Raw genomic sequence first — 19,213 nt, 5'->3', positions numbered from 1 at the left:
TTCTTGTATCAGGACATCAGAGAGCTGGAGTTTCTACAAACCAGTGAAGGTTTTAATGTCTATCAAGGTGAAGAGTAGAAAAAAATGACTCTGCTTATTGTTGATATCTTGATATTTGATTTTAGGTATTCACGTCTAGATTTTTTTCACAAATACATGCTCAATTCCCGTTTTTAAGAGGTGAAATCTGTTGTTTATCACTGGCATGGTAAAATGATGCTGCAAGGTGATAGGAATCATCCTGCATTAAAGATGCTTATGAAAGGTACAAAAAACACTGCAAGAAGTCATCTCAAAATGACCACACGTGTTGTTTGAAGACACGAAATGAAGAGATGAACACGATAGCAGGACTGTTATATATTTGTGCCTCTTACTGAATTACCAGTTGATATTTGTCCAGATTTGTTATTCTTGTTTATGCCACAGAAAAAAACTGTTGACAATTTTCCACTCTGCACTAACACAAAAAAATGTCTTTTAAATAAAATAATGTGGTGACCTTTCTGAATTTATATATTAACTACTTGTAAAGGATTTTATTCTCAATGTCAAAACAAATAAGGTACGAAATAGGGCTTTAAAAACTTTTTTTCAGCAAAGGGTCAGAATGTCTAATGTTTTCATTTGTGAAATACGAGGTTTGCAGTTTTTGCTACCCTATTAGCAAAATTTGGGATGTCTAAATACAGTTTTAAACCATATTCCATGTGCGTGGTGTTAAAAAAACTACTTGTATTTTTAAAAAATGTGGCTTATAGTTGATACACTTCCATTTCCCATAATGATCAAATATAAAATAATACTAATATACTACCCCAAAAGTAATCTTATTTAATTGCTTTTTCATTACTGTAAAATAAACACTACCTTTTTCTGTGATCTCAGGTGTTTTATTTATTGCAACGCATGACAATAAAAAAATGAGTCTCTTTAAGAAACAAAGACTTTAATTTGTCGCTTTACTAACAATAAAAACATTTTATGAACTGTACATGTGCTGAATATGCACATTTCTGTTGTGTGACAAGCCAAAATGAACAAAGAAGTATTTGTCACCTGAAACATAGAAAATACTTAAGCCAATTTTAGAAAAATTAAAACGGAAAAAAAAAAGTGAGGCAAAAGAAGCTGTTCTCATCACCCATGCGCTGCACTTTTTTTTATTACAACCAGCTGCTTGTGAAGACAATGTTAGTGGGTCGTTGTAAAGCCAGGTAGGGAAAATTTACATTTTAAAACAAAACAAATATCCTTTAGATTGCAAAAAAAACACCAACTAAAAATCTCGTACTAGCTGCTTTTCCATATAAAAATCATTTTGCAACTTTATAAATAGTTTTCTTCTACTGTTTGACAGATTTAAGGAAAGTGGAGCGGTTTGATGCCAAGATCACGAACGCCTGTCTCTCGAGTCTCTCTTGTGTTTCTCATAATCAGAATCCCGTCTGTGTTTGTCTCTGTCCCGGTAATGACTGCTGCTGTGGTGCCGCTCTCTCCGTTTTTCATACTTGTCCTCTTTCGAGTGGTGCTCTTTATGACTGTGACTTCTGTCCCTGTGCTTTTCGCGGTCCCTGTCGTAGTGCCTGCTTTTGTGATGGTGTCTGTCATAGTGGTCTTTATCTCTGTTGTCCTTCCTGTAGGTCTCATCGGACCTTCTGGACGGCTTGTCGCCCAAGTCACCGTAGGACTTCTCCGAGCCCTTCTCGTCTTTGCTGAGGGGCGAAGAGGTCGGCAAGCTGGACTCGTATGTCAGAGGAGGCACAGGGAGCGTTTGGGGAGGGACGGTTAGAGGCCAAGGTGGAGCAAGCATGTGAGGATCGCTTTGAGGGAACATCTGTGGAGGAGGTGGACCAGGAGGAAACGGGAAAGGCAGAGGAACCTGTGATTGAAGGGGTAAGAAAGGGGCAGGATTGGCTGGAGGAGGATAATATTGGGGACCAGGTGGACCAGCATGATACGAATGAAAAATGAGGGCTGGATTATATACTTTAGGGTTAAAAGAAGAGGTCCTGGACTGCTTGGGACCTTCGTTTTTCCCAGTGGAGGAGATTGTGGTGATGGCTTGGATGTCCTCTATGGCTTTGCACTCTTGAGGGGGTTGCACCGATGGTTGCTGAGTAACTTTCTTTTCTGAATTACTTTCTAGTTGAGGTTTTAACTGGGTAGGTTCAGCTGATAAAGATGTTGTCTTTAAAATACCAGATGTCTTCAAAGACTTGGTGGGACTTGATACGGTTTCGTTTTTGGGGACAGAGCTAGAGCCGTCATTGACAGAGTCTTTCAATGCATCCGATGATGTGGTTTCTCTTGTTGCTTGACTAGCTGGTGCAGCTGTGCTGCCGGACACGGACTCATCTTTGGGTTTAGTGGTCGTGAGAGAAGACAGGAAACTCTCTGTTGAAACATCTGCAGGTTTGTCACTCAGAGAAAGAATGACTCCACTCTCTTTCTTTTCTGAGTTGGTCTCCAAACTCAAGCTGGATGGCGCCTGCTCTGTTTTAACAGCTTTGGGGTCTTTTTTCTTGATAATGAAGCGATCAAGTCGAGGAGCGGTGGCTGTAGGTTTAGGATGGATTTCTGCATGGTTTCCACTATCAACAGTTGGACTCTTGGTTACTGTTGTTGTAGAATCACTCTTCACAGTGTCGCTCGAAGACGATGCCCCATTTCCAGGCAACTTCAGCACCCCAGGAAGAAAGCGCAAAGAAACATTCTCTTCTGTCTCAGTATCCAATATAGGTTCTTCAACGACGGACTTGATTAAGTCGACAGTGTCTTTTTTCCGTGTGCTTGCGTCTTGAGCCGCAGGAGCTTTCTGTGGGTAATCGACATGAGGTTTGCTTTCTGCCAAGAAACTTGGAGCTTCCCTGACATCGCTTGGCAGGATTACCCCAAAGTCTCTTTTCGGTCTCTGGCGGATGACCAATCCGAGAAGAAGATTGGGACGATTGGTCTCCAGCCCTACAATGTGGAGTGCCACAATTAATATCAAGATTTTGTTGCAAAAATCATGCGGATCCTACAAATTAACCTGTAAAGAAAGTCTTACCAGGACCATCAAACGGTACAATCTGATGGGGAATTTTTTCTGTGGAGCCGAGAGGAATGAGATACATGTCTTTAACTCGTTTGCGGTTGTTGGCGACAACACCATATCTTCTTCGGCTGCTAAAATAGGCGTATAACAAAGTATACGAGATCTCATCTTCCTCGGTGTCAGGGGAGAAACGAATAACACATATTTCCTAGGGGAAAAAATGTAAAGTCACAAACAGCACATACAAATGGTCACTTACAGAATGTGACAAATCTAAGAATAAATCCATTCTCACCTTTGTCCCGGAAGCACGGATTTTCTCGACATAATCCCAGACTATTTGAGGAGAGATTCGTCCACCTACTTGGATGTTGTCTGGCAAATCCTGCAGACACAATTCAAAATGTTTCTAATACGTCAGGACATGTGTGTAAATGACACATTTAGGATGTTTCAAAATGTCTGACTGCCAATTTACCTGTGTAAGTTGGTCCAGTATTCCAGAGACAGGATAAGCTTTTGTTAGAAACCTCGCCACAGCTGGCATAACAACAAAGCCGCTCCACAGACTTTCCAAATTGCTGAGGAATGTCGCTGTGTCTTCTTTGCTACTCAGACTATCTGACCTATTAAAGCAACAATTTCATAATGTCATTTAAAGTCATGTTTACGAAACATGAGATTGCTTGAAAATCATGCTTAATCAGGAATCTTACCTGGATTCGGGCAAAAAATTGAGGAGACCTTCCTCCATGGCTCTTAAAGACAGATCGTCTATCAGTGCTGATGTAGGTGTAGTTGTGGAGTGCTGAGATTCATCTGTCGTACTAGACTGTCTTCTCACAACTGTTGTAGCCACTTTTACCACCTTTGTAGCAGCTTCCTCTGTAGGTGGAGCCATGCGACCTTCAGAGAAACATAAAAAAATCAAAGTAAGTTAATTGTACCATAAACACATTATTTAACTCTGAAAACTTTACTAATAACTACTTTTGTAACTTTGACATAAGTTTCTTTTTAACATGTGGAAGATTCTTAATGGACTTATTTTATCAGACTTTAATTATAAGCAAAAAAGCTTTGCTAACATAAGTAGACCCAGGATACTTTTTAGTTTAGTATGATATAACCCATTTAATTCTTCACCAAAAAAAAAACCAACAACTTTTTCAGAACTTTATTTGAACTCAGAAAAATGTTTTACCTGTGCAGATTTTGCAGTTGAGGTCAAATAGATGAGACTTATGCAAGTTGGTGGTATCTACAGATTTCTTGGGACTGTCAGCTTTAGTCTCGGGGGGGTTTTCTTCAGGCACTTCTGCAGCTTTCGGCACAGGCTCTGGCTGAAAACACAGAAGGAAAATTTAGTAAGCAATTTTCTTTTTCCTTGTTGGAAAATATAACAAAGCTGCACAGAATGGAGCATAATGTCTCCCAAATCTCACCTCAACCTCTATGGCCTCTGGTGCCTTGGCAGGCTCCTGATTCTCAATTTCAATTTCCCCTTTATGGGTGATTTTAGTGATAGGACGTCTCTCTGCCTCTCTCTGTTCTTTCTCAATCATTTCAATCGTCTGCCAGCAAAGACATCAATAGGGTTAACAGTCAAAATCTGAATGACTATGAAATGACTTTTCTGATGGACAAATGAATGTAATTTCCTGCTGCGTATTTTACTTTACTAATGAAGTGAAACACTTTGCAAATGGCATTACGTTGTTTATTGTGAGATTTTAGAAATGCAACACAGCTATGTTTTACTAACATGTCGATTCTCTCTTTGTCTCCAAGCAGCCAGTTCCTTAGAGGCCAGCTCTTCTGCAGTCATACGCACCAAATCTGCAGGGGAAACTTCCCCCTTGAGCACTCGCTTGAATAACACCTGCAAAAGAACATTTGCATTAACACTGAGTGAAATGAAAATAGGTAAACAGTGAAAATATACTGCACAGAGACATGAAATATTATGTCATATTTGACATAATATTTCATGTCTCTGTGCAGTATATTTTCACTGTTTACCTATCATATTACCAAAAGAATAATGTCAAATTACTTACATTATTTTTGGAATCTCTCAGATTGAAAGTCAAACTTCTGTATTTATTTTTGTATTTGCTGTCAACACCCTGAAAAAGAGCAAAAAGCTCTTTCTCCGTTCTTCTGGCCAACTCAGCAGGCTTGTCCAATGAAATCTTCATATCGGCCTCCTTCAGTCTGTAAGATAAGAGGATAAACACTGAAGAGAATATGAACAACTTAATATTACACACTTAATTTAAACAAGAGGTAGCTTTGTTTCAACAACTAAGGAAAAACTATCGACTAACTTTACTGGTAATCTAGCAAAAATCACAATCACACACACCGTTTCAAAAGAATCTCCTCCAGCGAGTCCCGAACACTTCGCCTGATTTGTCCAGTGGACGGTTTTTTTGAGGTCACAGGTGATATTTTCACTTTCTTCGTCTCATGTTTCACACTTGGTCCTGCAAAAATGTAAACTCAAAATTATTAATGTATATAATTTTGTATTCATTTAAAATTAATAGACAAAATGAACAATTTTATTAATAAGCGAACATTTTATTAATAAACTGACAATTTAAATATATATTTTTTAAAAAGTCATTTACAAAAATGTTACGTTTAAATAGTGTATAAAATAACTGATGGAAATATTTATACCCTTTGACGCTGAATCTTCTGACGGTCGTCGTTCTCCAACATCCTATGTTAAAAAAAAATATGTTTTTTTTTTTTTTAAAGAATAAATACTACAATATAGCAGTGAAAACTGCAATCTGAGCCAACCAAATTCAAGTGGCCATTTCATTGGTAGTTGGAGTGTGTAACACACCTATCCATGTGAACACAGCAACACACCTGTGAGGAACACTGTGCAAACTAACTCTAACTAACCCCTTTTACACCCATGTGTTAATAATATAGAAAAGCAGATATGTACAAACCCTTTTAAAGAAAGCTGGTGGCTAGCACTCAAAAGCTAAATCAGAAAGGGCAGAATAAAATATATATGTAAATCTGCCATAAGCAATCATCAAATACTTTAATGCTTCAAAGAAAAACAACTTTTGTTTTTGCACTTGGTTGATATAGGACAAATCAGATCCCATGTTCTTTCCAATTAAAAGGGTCAAATTGTAAATTTCTATTATTTTTCCCCTTGAAGTCCAATTGTAATATTTTAGCCCTTTGATTAATCTGATTTGAGGCAATGACACGCTAATATTAATTAGCAGCCTCTGGTCTTCACAACAATTTCAGGCACAAACACAAGATTTCACACGATTAGAGTGAAAGTTATTGCTTAACGTCTTTACTTTCTTGTATGTCAGTTACATAACACTATATAAGTAAAATAATTAAAACAACTTAAATACCTTCTTTAACTCTTGATTTTTATGTTGACAAATGTATATATTTTTATCGACTATGCATGTAATCACATTATTTTCCAGTCTACTACAGGATGACTTGTTTGCTTACTTTTCGGAAGGGTCGTATTCCACCTGCGGTGACCGACTGCTGGGGTCTCGGTTTTTGCTTAGCAGACAACTTATCATCTGACTGCTCTGTGGCTTGAGCACCGGTTTTCCCATCCTCTTCCGCACAGCACTTCAAGCACACATACTCCTGGTCCTCCTTTTCCATCTGCTGAACTTTAGCCAGATCCAGACCCACACAATCCCCATGAAACCAGTCATCACAGCGGCCGCAGCCCACCATGAACCTAATCAAACAACAGACAACAGCACAGGTCTGTCTTCAGCCCATCGCTTTTGAGGCTTTTCTTACTACCAATTTATTAGGGTTTCTGCAGGTTTTATGAAGGTAAATGTAAATGGCTTTTTAAGACCAAGTTAAGAATATTTAAGCAATTAATTGAAGGTACCAACACGTCAATTTGGTCTCTAAATGTAAATGTCTAGGCACCGCACAGAGTTGTATTAGCAACACTTCAAAGTTACAACGGATCTCAAAAAATACATCTTCCAACAGCTCTCCATTACTTTTTCATTTGACAAAATTTTTTTTTAAATAGGTTTGAATAGCTCTGCTCTTAACCGCTAGAATATGAATAACTTTTTTAAAAGTGTCATCTTCAGCAGTATTTTTGTCTTATTTTCCATTGAAAATGTCTAAAGATTCTTAAATCAAGATGCATGTACTTTCAGTCATGATTTATGAGAGACTGGTCAACACAAAGTAAGTTTATAATTAAAACAAAAGCAAATGCCAATGCCAATGCCAATGGATGCAAAATCTAAATAATTCAAAGGGAAAAAATACCCCTTTGGCAAGAGGTTTGTTCTTATTACAGGCATAAACTCAATTTTGTTCAATTTCACAGAAAACGACTTCATATGATCAGTTTGCATCTCAAGTAAATGCATCTTGATTTAAGGATGTTTAGATTTCTGCATTGCAACATATATGCCTTGACTTTCTGCTCTGATTTAACAGACCTTAAGAGCTTCATAAACCCTGTTTATAATTGAAATTTTGAACAGGCAATGGCATGCATTGATATTAAAATTCTAGCTAATAACACTTTTTTCTCATTTTTCTGGTATTTAAGTACATATTGTCTGAATACAATAAAACACAGATTATTGATTTTTAATGGCTACAAATTAATTTAGGTACCACAACTTTATATAATGTAGAGTATGAACAATGGGTATTCATTTTGAGATATACTAAAGCTTGCATTTAACAGGGTTATTAAATTATTAGTGTTTATAAAGATTAAGGCCCAGATTTACTAATAGCTTGCACCAGCACAAACCCTCTTTTGGCATTAAATACTAGAGATGTGCATTTCAGATTTACTAAAGATGTGCAGTGAAAAAGTCATTTTTGCAGCTGACCTTACTGCATATGCATTTGTAGGAGTTTCCCTTTCAGGCGCAAAATTTATGGGAGGAGACTATTTAAATGAATCACGCAACATGATTTACCAAGTTTTGCGGTAGTCAATTTACTGGTATTTGCGCCATTATTTACTGCCCAAAAAAGTATGTCTAAACCCATATTGCACTTGACATGGCTGCGATTGCTGCTGCCAAGGAGGAGCACTGTAGAGAACACAGAGCTTGTGGTAGAAGGGAGAGATCGTTTTCTAATTAACTCATTTATTTGCAATACCAGAGGAAGTCATTATCCAAACATATCGTTTGCGTTATTTCTAATTTGGTAGAATGCATTGTGTTAGATAATGGCAAAGGTGATCTAGATCTAAAAACAGGTCAAATTAGCATGCTCAATTAAACATCTTTAAAATTATACAGAAATAAATGTATTGACCTATGACCATTTGAATGAATTTAGAGATAAAAGTTGACATACCGGTTGTTGTGAGGTTTCTTGCATAATCCACAGTGCTTGCTGGGATCCCACACAGTCTCGCTTTCAGGAGGAGGCTCGCCCTCGGCTTCCTTCTTCACCACAGGGGCATTATCAGGGATAAACAGCTGCGGCTCCTCTATCGAGATACTCCTGGAGTTTCTACTCTTGTGTCTTTGCTGAATCTTCTCCGGCTTCTTGATCTTGACCTTCTCCTGCTCCTCTTCTCCTTGGCTGTTTGTCACAGGTGGGTTTGTTTTGTTTACAGGAGTGGGAGGATTTTGTGGCTTTTTCGAAGGGTGAGGGGATTGGACTGACTTGACACCTGGACCAGAATCAGATGACAGTTTTCTGCTGACAGTCGGGGACACCGGGACAGGTGGGTTTACAGTTTGGTTCGCAGTATGTCCATCTTGAATCTTTTGTATTTTTGAGGGTGATTTAGGAGTGACTGGCCCACCTGGGCGTTTCAAGCCAACCTTAACGGGCTTTCCTTTGAGACTTTCTGGGCAGCCTGTATGTATCTTTTTGTCTCTGGGATGTCTAGATACTTTCTGCAAGAGCCCTGGCCTGGTGAGATGAGATGGTTTATTTTTGGCAGCAGACAGAGCCTGTTTGTGTTTCAGAAGCTTTTTGACTGCAGGTTGAACTGCCGTGCCGTTCTTGTTCCCTGTTTTTTGTGCGATTAGCTTTCGGGTCTTGATTTGGTCATTCTTTTTGGCGTCTGCTGGTGTGGCGTTTTCCACGCTGGGCTTGAGCGACATGGTGCTGCTGTTAGTGTCTTGTACTTCATTAGGGTTCACATACGGCCCAAAATCCATAGGCATGTCATCACTAGTTGACTGGCCAACGCTCACTTCCCCGACAACCTCTTGTGCAGAATTAACAACTTCTTGTGTGCCATCATCTTGATTTTGTCCCAAATTGAGTGCAAGGCCGTCAGCAGCGACACCGTCATCCTGGAAGCCCAGAGACTGAAGAGCGCTTGTGCTAAATGATCCAAACGCATGCGACGGGCCAGGAAGCAGTTCGATTTTATAGCCCCCGACAGTAACAGTTAATCGACGTAACACAACTACTGGATTCATAGAGGAGTCGACCTCATGGACTCCAAAACGACGGCTGAGCAGGGCTTCTCTTTTTGCATCAAGGCTTTTATCTCCACCCGGGTTTGTGCTACATGTTGACTCTTGCTTGTTACTCTCGCCTGCTTTTCGCACAGGACCTGGGCGCCTGCCTTTAACTCGACCGCGGCTTGCTGAGAGAGAAAAATGGTTTCAATACTGTCAAAGTGGTAAAACAGAACAGATGAGCAGTCAAACCCAGCAAATGGGCAAAAATATTGGTTTAATAAGACTTTAAACCAAATAATCCTTGCGCTTTATTAATATCTCAATACAGACATTTAAACCATATCAAAGGAGCCCAAAAGGAGGGTGAACTGGGAAAAACATTTTAATTCTTTATTAAAATATATTTTATAGTCAAAGTGGTAAAACAGAACAGATGAGCAGTCAAACCCAGCAAATGGGCAAAAATATTGGTTTAATAAGACTTTAAACCAAATAATCCTTGCGCTTTATTAATATCTCAATACAGACATTTAAACCATATCAAAGGAGCCCAAAAGGAGGGTGAACTGGGAAAAACATTTTAATTCTTTATTAAAATATATTTTATGGTCTCTGCACTGGCTACCTATTAAGTTCCGTATCAGTTACAAAATATTATTACTTACCTACAAGGCCCTTCATGGTTTAGCTCCTGCGTACCTAACTATTCTTCTACCACGCTACAATCCATCACGCTCCCTAAAGTCGCAAAACTCTGTACTTTTGGTAGTAACTTTTTCACATTTGGCTCCCAAACTCTGGAATAGCCTTCCTGATAACGTTCGGGGTTCAGACACACTCTCTCTGTTTAAATCTAGATTAAAGACACATCTCTTTGGCCAAGCATTCAAATAATGCATCTCGTAATCTTTTACTGCAGTTATATCTGATCAAATGTGCATCATTATTCTTTAGCTTAGGTTAAACAAATCAATTTTACTTGGTTGGAACAGCAGCTACGCTAATTATGTCTCTATTAGTGCTGCATTCGATACTATAGATCATGACATACTCATAGATCGATTACAAAACTATACAGGTATTCAAGGGCAGGCTTTAAGATGGTTTAGATCCTACCTGTCCGATCGCTACCACCTTGTTCATTTAAATGGGGAGTCATCTCAATTATCACCAGTAAAATATGGAGTGCCACAAGGATCTGTCCTAGGTCCTCTGCTATTTTCGATATACATGTTGCCACTTGGTAATATTATTAGGAAATACGGGATTAGTTTCCACTGTTATGCCGATGATACTCAACTATATATCTCAACAAGACCAGATGAAACTTCTAAATTATCTAAGCTAACGGAGTGTGTTAAAAATGTAAAAGAATGGATGACCAATAATTTTCTCCTATTAAATTCGGATAAGACAGAGATATTACTTATTGGACCAAAAGACAGTACGCCGAATCTCGTGGATTACAATTTGCAACTAGATGGATGTACGGTTACTTCCTCTACAGTCAAAAATCTGGGTGTTATATTAGATAGCAACTTGTCTTTTGAAAATCATATTTCCCATGTTACAAAAACGTCATTCTTCCATCTTAGAAACATTGCCAAGTTACGAAACATGATACCTGTTTCTGATGCAGAAAAGCTAGTTCATGCATTCATGACCTCTAGACTGGACTATTGTAATGCACTGCTAGGTGGTTGTCCTGCATCTTCAATAAACAAGCTACAGGTAGTCCAAAATGCAGCGGCTAGAGTCCTTACCAGGTCAAGAAAATATGATCATATTACCCCAATTTTGCAGTCTCTGCACTGGCTACCTGTTAAGTTCCGTATCAGTTACAAAATATTATTACTTGCCTATAAGGCCCTTAATGGGTTAGCTCCTGCGTACCTAGCTAGTCTTCTACCACGCTACAATCCATCACGCTCTCTAAGGTCGCAAAATTCTGGACTTTTGGTAGTACCTAGGATAGGAAAGTCCACTAAAGGAGGTAGAGCTTTTTCGCATTTGGCTCCCAAACTCTGGAATAGCCTTCCTGATAATGTTCGGGGTTCAGAGACACTCTCTCTGTTTAAATCTAGATTAAAGACACATCTCTTTGGCCAAGCATTCAAATAATGCATCTCGTAATCTTTTACTGCAGTTATATCTGATCAAATGTGCATCATTATTCTTTAGCTTAGGTTAAACAAATCAATTTTACTTGGTTGGAACAGCAGCTACGCTAATTATGTCTCTATTTGTTTCTCTGTTTTTGCTATGGGATTGACATCCCGTGGTAACTAGGATTTACACAAGCTTCAGTCTGGATCCAGAACACCTGAGAAGAGATGATGCCAACCCCTCAGAGGACCTCAGATGATGCCAACCCTGAAACAACATACAAAACTACCACATTTTGCTATAAGTTTGATTGCATCATATAATAATTGCTGTTAATAGTGTTCATCGTCTGATTGATTACGTCTTTAATTGATTTTTACATACATTTCTGCCATATGTACATTAACTGACAGTCACCACTGATAAGCTACCACTAAATATATTGTAGAAACTTAATTTTCTGTTAGAGTTGCTTTGCAACAATTTTTATTGTGAAAAGAGCTATACAAATAAACTTAAATTTAATAAAAAATATATGTATATTTTTTTTGTCCAAGTCACTCGCAGCGTCTTATACAGTGAGAAAGCTACATGTCACAAAAACATGAAGACCTTTTGTGATTTCGTTCAGCATTTTGGTGGCTCAGTGTAATATTTATTCTACATGTATCACTGTTAGGAATGTTCATTTTAACCAGTTAACCGACCGTAAGAATTTTTGACCGATTAATACAATCAGTTAAATGGTTTAAAAAGTAATTTATTAAATTTTTTTTCAGTAATTTATAAAAATATTTAAAAAGGTTTGCTGCATGGATAAAATACGTTACGCGTATATAAAAAAAAATGCAAGTCGAGTATAAGTCGCATTTTATTATTTCTTTCGCCTAATGCCGACGCAAAATGTTTACAAACATTATAATAAACACTGTAAACATAGCTAGGCTATTTTAGTTCCCCTCACTCCACAACAAATCCTTTCAATTAACAGTATTTAGAAAAGAACAAGAATTTAAAATATAAGAAGCTATAGCAATATAAACGACAAGCCAAAATGAATTCATTTAGGCTAAACCGAAACTGAAACCAACGTTGGGTCTCTCATTTGACACAATATCAAATGGTTCCGTATTCACGATGTATTTGAATGCCAAAATAGCCTATTATTTATTATGTAGCCTACTTCACTTGCATTCCAATATCCACGTAAAACAAAATGTTTTGCATAACATCACGGCGGTATGGTGATAACACTTAACGGCACAGACTTTACTACATATTTTAACTGAGCAGTGTGTTTTTTCCCCATATGTTTGACTATTTTATTATGATAATGAACAAATGAAGCAATGCTTAACTGTGTGCGCGCATGCGGCACTGGCACAATCACTTGAATTTTTTCCTTCTGACATTGGAAACTGATCCTTTTAGTCGTAAAGATAATTAGAATTGTAAAAAGTTTGCTTTTATTTGTGTACATTCACAAAACAAACTTTTGTAAAATAAGCCTAAAGAAAAATAGGATGCCGCTTTCTGCCATCTGGTTTTCTTTCGCACAGCACAAAAATGAACCGAAACTCCGCATACTAGGCTACATAATAATAATAATATTAATTTATGTATTTAGCAGATGCTTTTATCCAAAGCGACTTACAGAGCATTCAGGCTATACATTTTTTACCAGTATGTGTGTTTCCTGGGACTCGAACCCACAACCTTTTGCGCTGCTAACACAATGCTCTACCACTGAGCCACAGGAACATTACTTGTTGCACAGTTTTTCTCATATAGGCCTATTTATTATTATTAATATATATAGCCTAGCTTTATGATGTTTTTGATGGGATGGGGGGGGAAGTTCAACGTGGGATTCACAAAACACTTGCTGTTAAAAGATGGATCACTATCCTGTTAATTTGGACTAGCTGCTCCACTGAATCACAACCTGTAAGTATGATAAATAATATGTATGATAAATAGTATGATAAATAATAGATGTTTATATTTTCTATAGAGCGTTCAAAATACAGAACTACTGAAATAGGCGTATCATTTCCGAAATGCTCTGTACACCGTAGACCAATCACAACAGACTGGGCCATCTGACCAATCAGAGCAGAGCAGGCTCACAGAAAGGAGGGGTTTAGAGAGACTGAATCTTTGAACTGCTTCGAACTAATCGTTTGAGAATCGCTGGAAAATGAGGTGATATTAAATGCATATTTTGAGAAAACGAAAGCGTTTTTTTGACCTTGCATGCATGTAATCCTATTGTAGGAGACTCCCAAAACTATATTAGGAACTGTAAAAATGGCATGATTGGGGCACTTTAAACTATTAGTAACTAATATATATATATACACACACATATATTCAAATTGACAAGTTTACATATTTAAAATTGTATTTGAATTTTATTGATTTAACTAGTAAATTGCTTTCAAAAAAACTAATAGCTTTAACAAAAAGACAAAAAATGTTGGACAGCTGCAAACAATCAGTGAACTAATTAGGGTTACTTCTGAACCTTTATTGCAAGCAGATTCAAAGCAATCCAGCTGTGTCCATTTTGTTATGTGTACCTGTTTGTCGTCTCTGTAAATGTCTTCTGCCCTGTGAGAAGCTGGACTGACTGTGTTCTCCATCAGATGGACTCTGACTAACACCTGCTGTTGTCATGTCATTATCTGCAGCTGCAAAACACACAAAGTAGTTAAATTACAAACCTACTTCTAAATGAAAGCACAAACAAACTTCAAAAGCAACTACTGTACCTGTTGTGCTCCCAAGCTTAAAACTGACATCTTCATTTTCTAAGAGATGAAACTGGGCGCTAGCAGATCCAAACATGGGATCTTTGTCACTGAGCATGTTCTTCAGTGAATCTTCAGGTTGGCCGTGACCTGCTTCAAACTCATCACTAGCTTCACATTCCAGGTTCTGTCCGAGCAGTAAGGAATCATCCAACTGGTCACTGGGAACCAGATGATTGAATGGGCCACCAACTATATCCATGAATGCCTGCACTGTATGGTTTGCTCTGGAAAAGTAAAACAGGTAATTGTTTTAAATGTATCTTGAACACTGCATTATCTTCTAATGTTGAGTATTTTGACAAATAAGTTGGATTGATGACATTAACTCCACATATATGCTCATTGCTTTGCTTCCGTCCAAAAAAAAAAAAAGAAAAGAATCTTAGTTTCTCATACTTTTTAAAATGTTTGGCGTTAAAGCAAAATGAACGGCAAACCATACACCGACATAGGGTAGACAGGGGCTAGTTGTCACAGGGGCTGTATCTCAGTAACTACCAGCTTTCAATTCCAAAGTCCAATTGCAAAAAAGTTTGTTTACTCTAGCAGTGGGTTTTGAATGTTGTAGGCAACAGTGTTCAACAGATTTGGCAATATAACATTAAAACGTTGTTGTTTTGGAGCCATGACTCAAGATATGTTCTTAACCAAATTAAGCTTTAGAGAGTTTTAAGGCATTCCGGTAACACTTTATTTTAAGGTCTCATTGTTACAGTGTAACTATACAAATAAGTACTGGGTAATATATTAATTAACTACATGTACTTGCTATATGGTTTGGATTAGGGTTCAGTTTAGGGTTACTTGCATGTAATTAATTGTTATAGTAGTAGGTACATGTAACGTGTAACAAGGACACCGTAAAATAAAGCGTTACAAGCATTCCTTTTTTCAGCTCCATTACGGCTTGAAATAAACTATTTAATTGAAATGCCATAAAACTTGAAGCAACTTTACGAAATCAACATCAAGTTATGTGCCTATACATACGTTCAAAAAAAACTACTCTAGGAAATATTCATTTCAATAAAGAGTGACATCTAGCCCCGCTCTCCCCTACTTGTAATAACACAGCTACAGAAATGTTTGTCAAATGAATTAGAACAGCAAGCATCAGGTGTCAAACTGTACACGTGCATTACAGACAACACAAACACTGCAAAAAAATTAATTGTTTCAAGTGTTAAATGAAACATTTCGCTTTCAGTGTTTTTATTTTGGCTCTAGATCGGCTCACGTGCACAGACAGCTAGCGCATGCGGCCCTCAGCAGCTCACACATTCACTGACTCTCTCCGAGCAGAAAAGGCAGCTTTAAAAAACGGCGTTAGTGTTTGAAAAAGATGCATTCGTCGTTTAAGCAGAGCACGGCATTTAAAAAAAGCCTCACAAAACAAACACACCACCAAACGCTTCCGCGGGCCTTTCCCAACTAGCCTGCGTGTATTCCACCCGCTCACCAGACCGAATTAAACTCCCTTTTATCAACAACAAGCGTTCGACACCGCCTCCCAAATGTGCATATATAGTTAGCGGCACATTCGACGCGGTTTTTTGCACAAACTCGTCTCGAGTCGCGTCGCGTGCACCGCAGGAAGGCCTCGCGCTAAACGAACTGAGAGCGTGCACGCCCACTTCGCGCGAGACGCTAGATAAAACACTCACCGCGTTTCTCACTGTGATCGAAGAGCCAGCGCATAATGGGAGAAGGACTTGTATTCTCGCTTACGTTGTTGGGACGCCATACGCGTTGTCGTTAATGCCACAACCTTTTCCGCTTGAGAACTGTGATGGGACACAAGTAGTACTTCCTGTTGACCCTCTGAGCCAGCTAACGACTCGTGACGCGCTGGATCCGTCGGCAGGGGGCAGTGTGTGATCTAGCTCTAGTCAGTGCTTTACTGGTAGAAGCTAAAGTGTATGGCCCACAGTCTACCCAATCTACTATGGTATGGCCAAAGCATTTGCAGGATAGTATTTCAACAAATAATAATCACGTTATAGTACGTGAGATTGAAAGATAAGCAAACAAACAATTGTATGTTTAAAGAAATAATTGCATGAATTTATTTAAGTAATATTAGTAATTATTTGAAGTAATAAAGTAACATCGTTTCCCACTTTATATTTATATTTGTGTATATAATTTAATATTAATATCCGATGTTTGTCTAAAGTTCCTCTCTTTGTTTGTGGTTTTGGTTTCCTTACTTGAAAAGCATCCTCCCACTGAGCTATCAATGCGGACGACCCAGAGTTTAGAACAAATTAAGAATATCCAGTTTGTGTGCTTTAGCAGAGTCCAAGATGGATCCCTGTAAGTATCTTCTAATATAAATGTATAAACTTAAATGACAAACAAACAGTTTACTTGTTTTTTTCCATCCTCTAGTTACTCTTATGCATCTGGTGCAGCAGCAGGTAAAAAAAAAATCTCTATTAACAGTTTAACAATAAAACTGGTGTATGGCCTTTCACCTGGGATAATTGATGTCTTTAGGTGCTGCTGGGATCCCTTCATCAGGTCAAGCCATCCTGGGGGCTGTGGGAGCCACTGAGGGTGCTGCTGCCAGCATGGCTAACAAATGTACTTTGTAACGGTTTCAAATCTGTGCATTAATGCGTTTATCAAATATCTCTTATCATTTTCCTACTGTGATCTAAGTGATTAACATCACATTGGAATGTCTGTATCAGCAGTTTAGTGTGTGGAAGGTGCTCATAAAATGAAAAAAAAAAAAAAAAAAAAGGTCTCTTTCTTTATTTGTCAATCTAATTGCGTGTAATTCAATGTGATTCATCACGGGATAACACACTTAATCTGTCATTGGGGAGTTTTCAGATTTCCACACTGGAGAAATACTCTGTATTCAAGAAACTTAAATTGATAGGATTACTGAGGTTACTTATTAAAGTTCTTCCGGGAGCTTATAGGTTCCGTGTTATAAGTTTCTCATAGAAATGATAGCCTGAGAGGTTCTCCAAATGATTCCACTAGTGACTTCGTAATGATTATGAAGAGATTAAGCCTATTAATCCATTTAAATCATTTATTTTATCATTTGTTTATCACTGACTTACAAACAAGATTGCAGGGTCACCTTCACCTTGTGTCACCTATCTGCAATATAATAACAACAAAAGGGATGCAATTTGTTCTGTACCCTGACTTTATGCACATTATATACAGATTTGTTGTGTATTTCTGTGTCAGTATATGGCCGTTTTCTTCCATCTTCTCTATTATAATACAGCCATCTGACCAGAACGCAGGTTATGTGACATACTCGGGTAAGTTTACGGATAAGTGTAGCTTTTGTTTCCAAAAAAATGACGCAACAGAATGTAAGCAGCTTTAGCAAATTACTCCCTGAACATAACCTGCTATGGAGGGTTAGTTTAGTACAGGTTAATGCCTCTCAGCTGCAAACAAAACAAGAAAAATAAAGTACTAGGGGAAGAGTGGGGATGGTTGCAACATGACTCCCTCCTTCAATCAGAAACGAGTTACAGTGATGATATTCATACTGCTCATGCACAACTAGCCCCTCATCCTACACTGCAAAAACAGATGTGTCAAAAACAACACACATGGTTGTGTTGACAGCATTCTGACACATGTTGTGTAGGATATGAACACACAATGTGTAATTTAAAAAAAAAAAGCCTTTGGACAGATTGACACAATAAATGTGTTCTCTCCTGGGCCGTCACTTTGTGCTTATGGAAATAAATACAATAAATATATTTCATATGGTAGCACATAAAAAGCTCTAAAATGACTAAAAACCATTAATAAAATAAATATACAATATATACATCTCAATTTATTAAACTTAAAATATTAACGGCTATTTTTTGTCGGCCAATCACGTCGTGTGCTGAAACAGGAAAACATGACCAAACAAGTTGTCTAGAACACCAGATCATTTTATAAACACCTAAAAGATACGGTGGCCGAGAGAGCTCAACGCGCTGCAACTTAAGAAAACGCATGCAAATTGAAAAAACACCAGCAAATTAAGAAAACATCTTCATCAGTTTGACAACACACGCGCTGCAAATCCTCACAACACATGCAAATGAAGAAACGCTGCAAATCCTCACAACACATGCAAATGAAGAAACGCTGCAAATCCTCACAACACATGCAAATGAAGAAACGCTGCAAATCCTCACAACACATGCAAATGAAGAAACGCTGCAAATCCTCACAACACATGCAAATGAAGAAACGCGCTGCAAATAGCACGAACCACAACGGAAATGTTTCAAGGGGACCCAAAAAAAGTGACGGACCCGGCTGGGATTTGTTTTGTGCAGTGGCTTTTTTTTTTCGAGTTTCTGCTAGTGATTCCTTATTTTTTATTTGTATTTTTTTTATTGAAGATATAACATTCACAGGGGATACAGTCATAGCAATAAATTACATACACAACCAGAATACAAAACAATAAATATATAAAGAATAATAAAAATGAAATATAAACAGAACAAAAACAAATAAATAAAAAGTTAAACATCTTTTCTTTTTTTCCATTTTCTTAAATAAATAAATCATAAATAAATTAAAATTAAAAATAACTTAAATGGAAAATTACACATAAAATGTCAACTTCAAAGAATACACAGGAGGTAACCCTTGCATCAAAGTCAATATTTTTTCCATCAGTACAGTAGTTTTAACAGCTTTCTTATTAAGTGATGAGCAGAGAGATTCAGAAAATCATTTCAAATCAATACAAAAAATCCTAAAATTGGGCATACAATTTGTGCAGTGGCTATTGGTCAGTAGAGTTGTCGGTGAAC

General features: G+C 37.8%; 1 protein-coding gene across 1 annotated transcript; it reads right to left on the bottom strand.

Annotated features, from left to right (window-relative positions):
- Positions 1–927: 927 nt before the first annotated feature.
- phf3 (PHD finger protein 3) lies at positions 928–14,623 on the bottom strand. Its single transcript, XM_016295645.1, has 15 exons — positions 14,364–14,623; positions 14,172–14,282; positions 8,414–9,668; positions 6,551–6,794; positions 5,729–5,771; positions 5,409–5,529; positions 5,101–5,257; positions 4,806–4,922; positions 4,486–4,614; positions 4,245–4,383; positions 3,757–3,946; positions 3,519–3,666; positions 3,336–3,425; positions 3,053–3,248; positions 928–2,964 (listed from the first exon to the last, which is right to left on the bottom strand). The coding sequence occupies exons 1-15, from the start codon at positions 14,602–14,604 to the stop codon at positions 1,394–1,396; spliced, it is 4,752 nt and encodes a 1,583-aa protein (XP_016151131.1). The 5' UTR covers positions 14,605–14,623; the 3' UTR covers positions 928–1,393.
- Positions 14,624–19,213: the final 4,590 nt, after the last annotated feature.

The sequence above is a fragment of the Sinocyclocheilus grahami genome, unplaced genomic scaffold, assembly GCF_001515645.1.
Source record: "Sinocyclocheilus grahami isolate Dianchi unplaced genomic scaffold, SAMN03320097.WGS_v1.1 scaffold338.1, whole genome shotgun sequence".
Classification (NCBI taxonomy): domain Eukaryota; kingdom Metazoa; phylum Chordata; class Actinopteri; order Cypriniformes; family Cyprinidae; genus Sinocyclocheilus; species Sinocyclocheilus grahami.
Note: the sequence above shows the minus strand (reverse complement) of the source record. Positions and strands in the feature narration are given on the sequence as shown.

What these genes read in the sequence shown, in the direction of transcription:
- phf3 (XM_016295645.1), bottom strand. Translation starts at nt 14,604, where the DNA reads ATGGATATAGTTGGTGGCCCATTCAATCATCTGGTTCCCAGTGACCAG. An exon ending in TTTACAGAGACGACAAACAG is followed by an intron (nt 9,669 to 14,171) that starts GTACACATAACA and finishes TTTCTCTCTCAG; the next exon opens with CAAGCCGCGGTCGAGTTAAA. An exon ending in AAGAAACCTCACAACAACCG is followed by an intron (nt 6,795 to 8,413) that starts GTATGTCAACTT and finishes TTGTTTGATTAG; the next exon opens with GTTCATGGTGGGCTGCGGCC.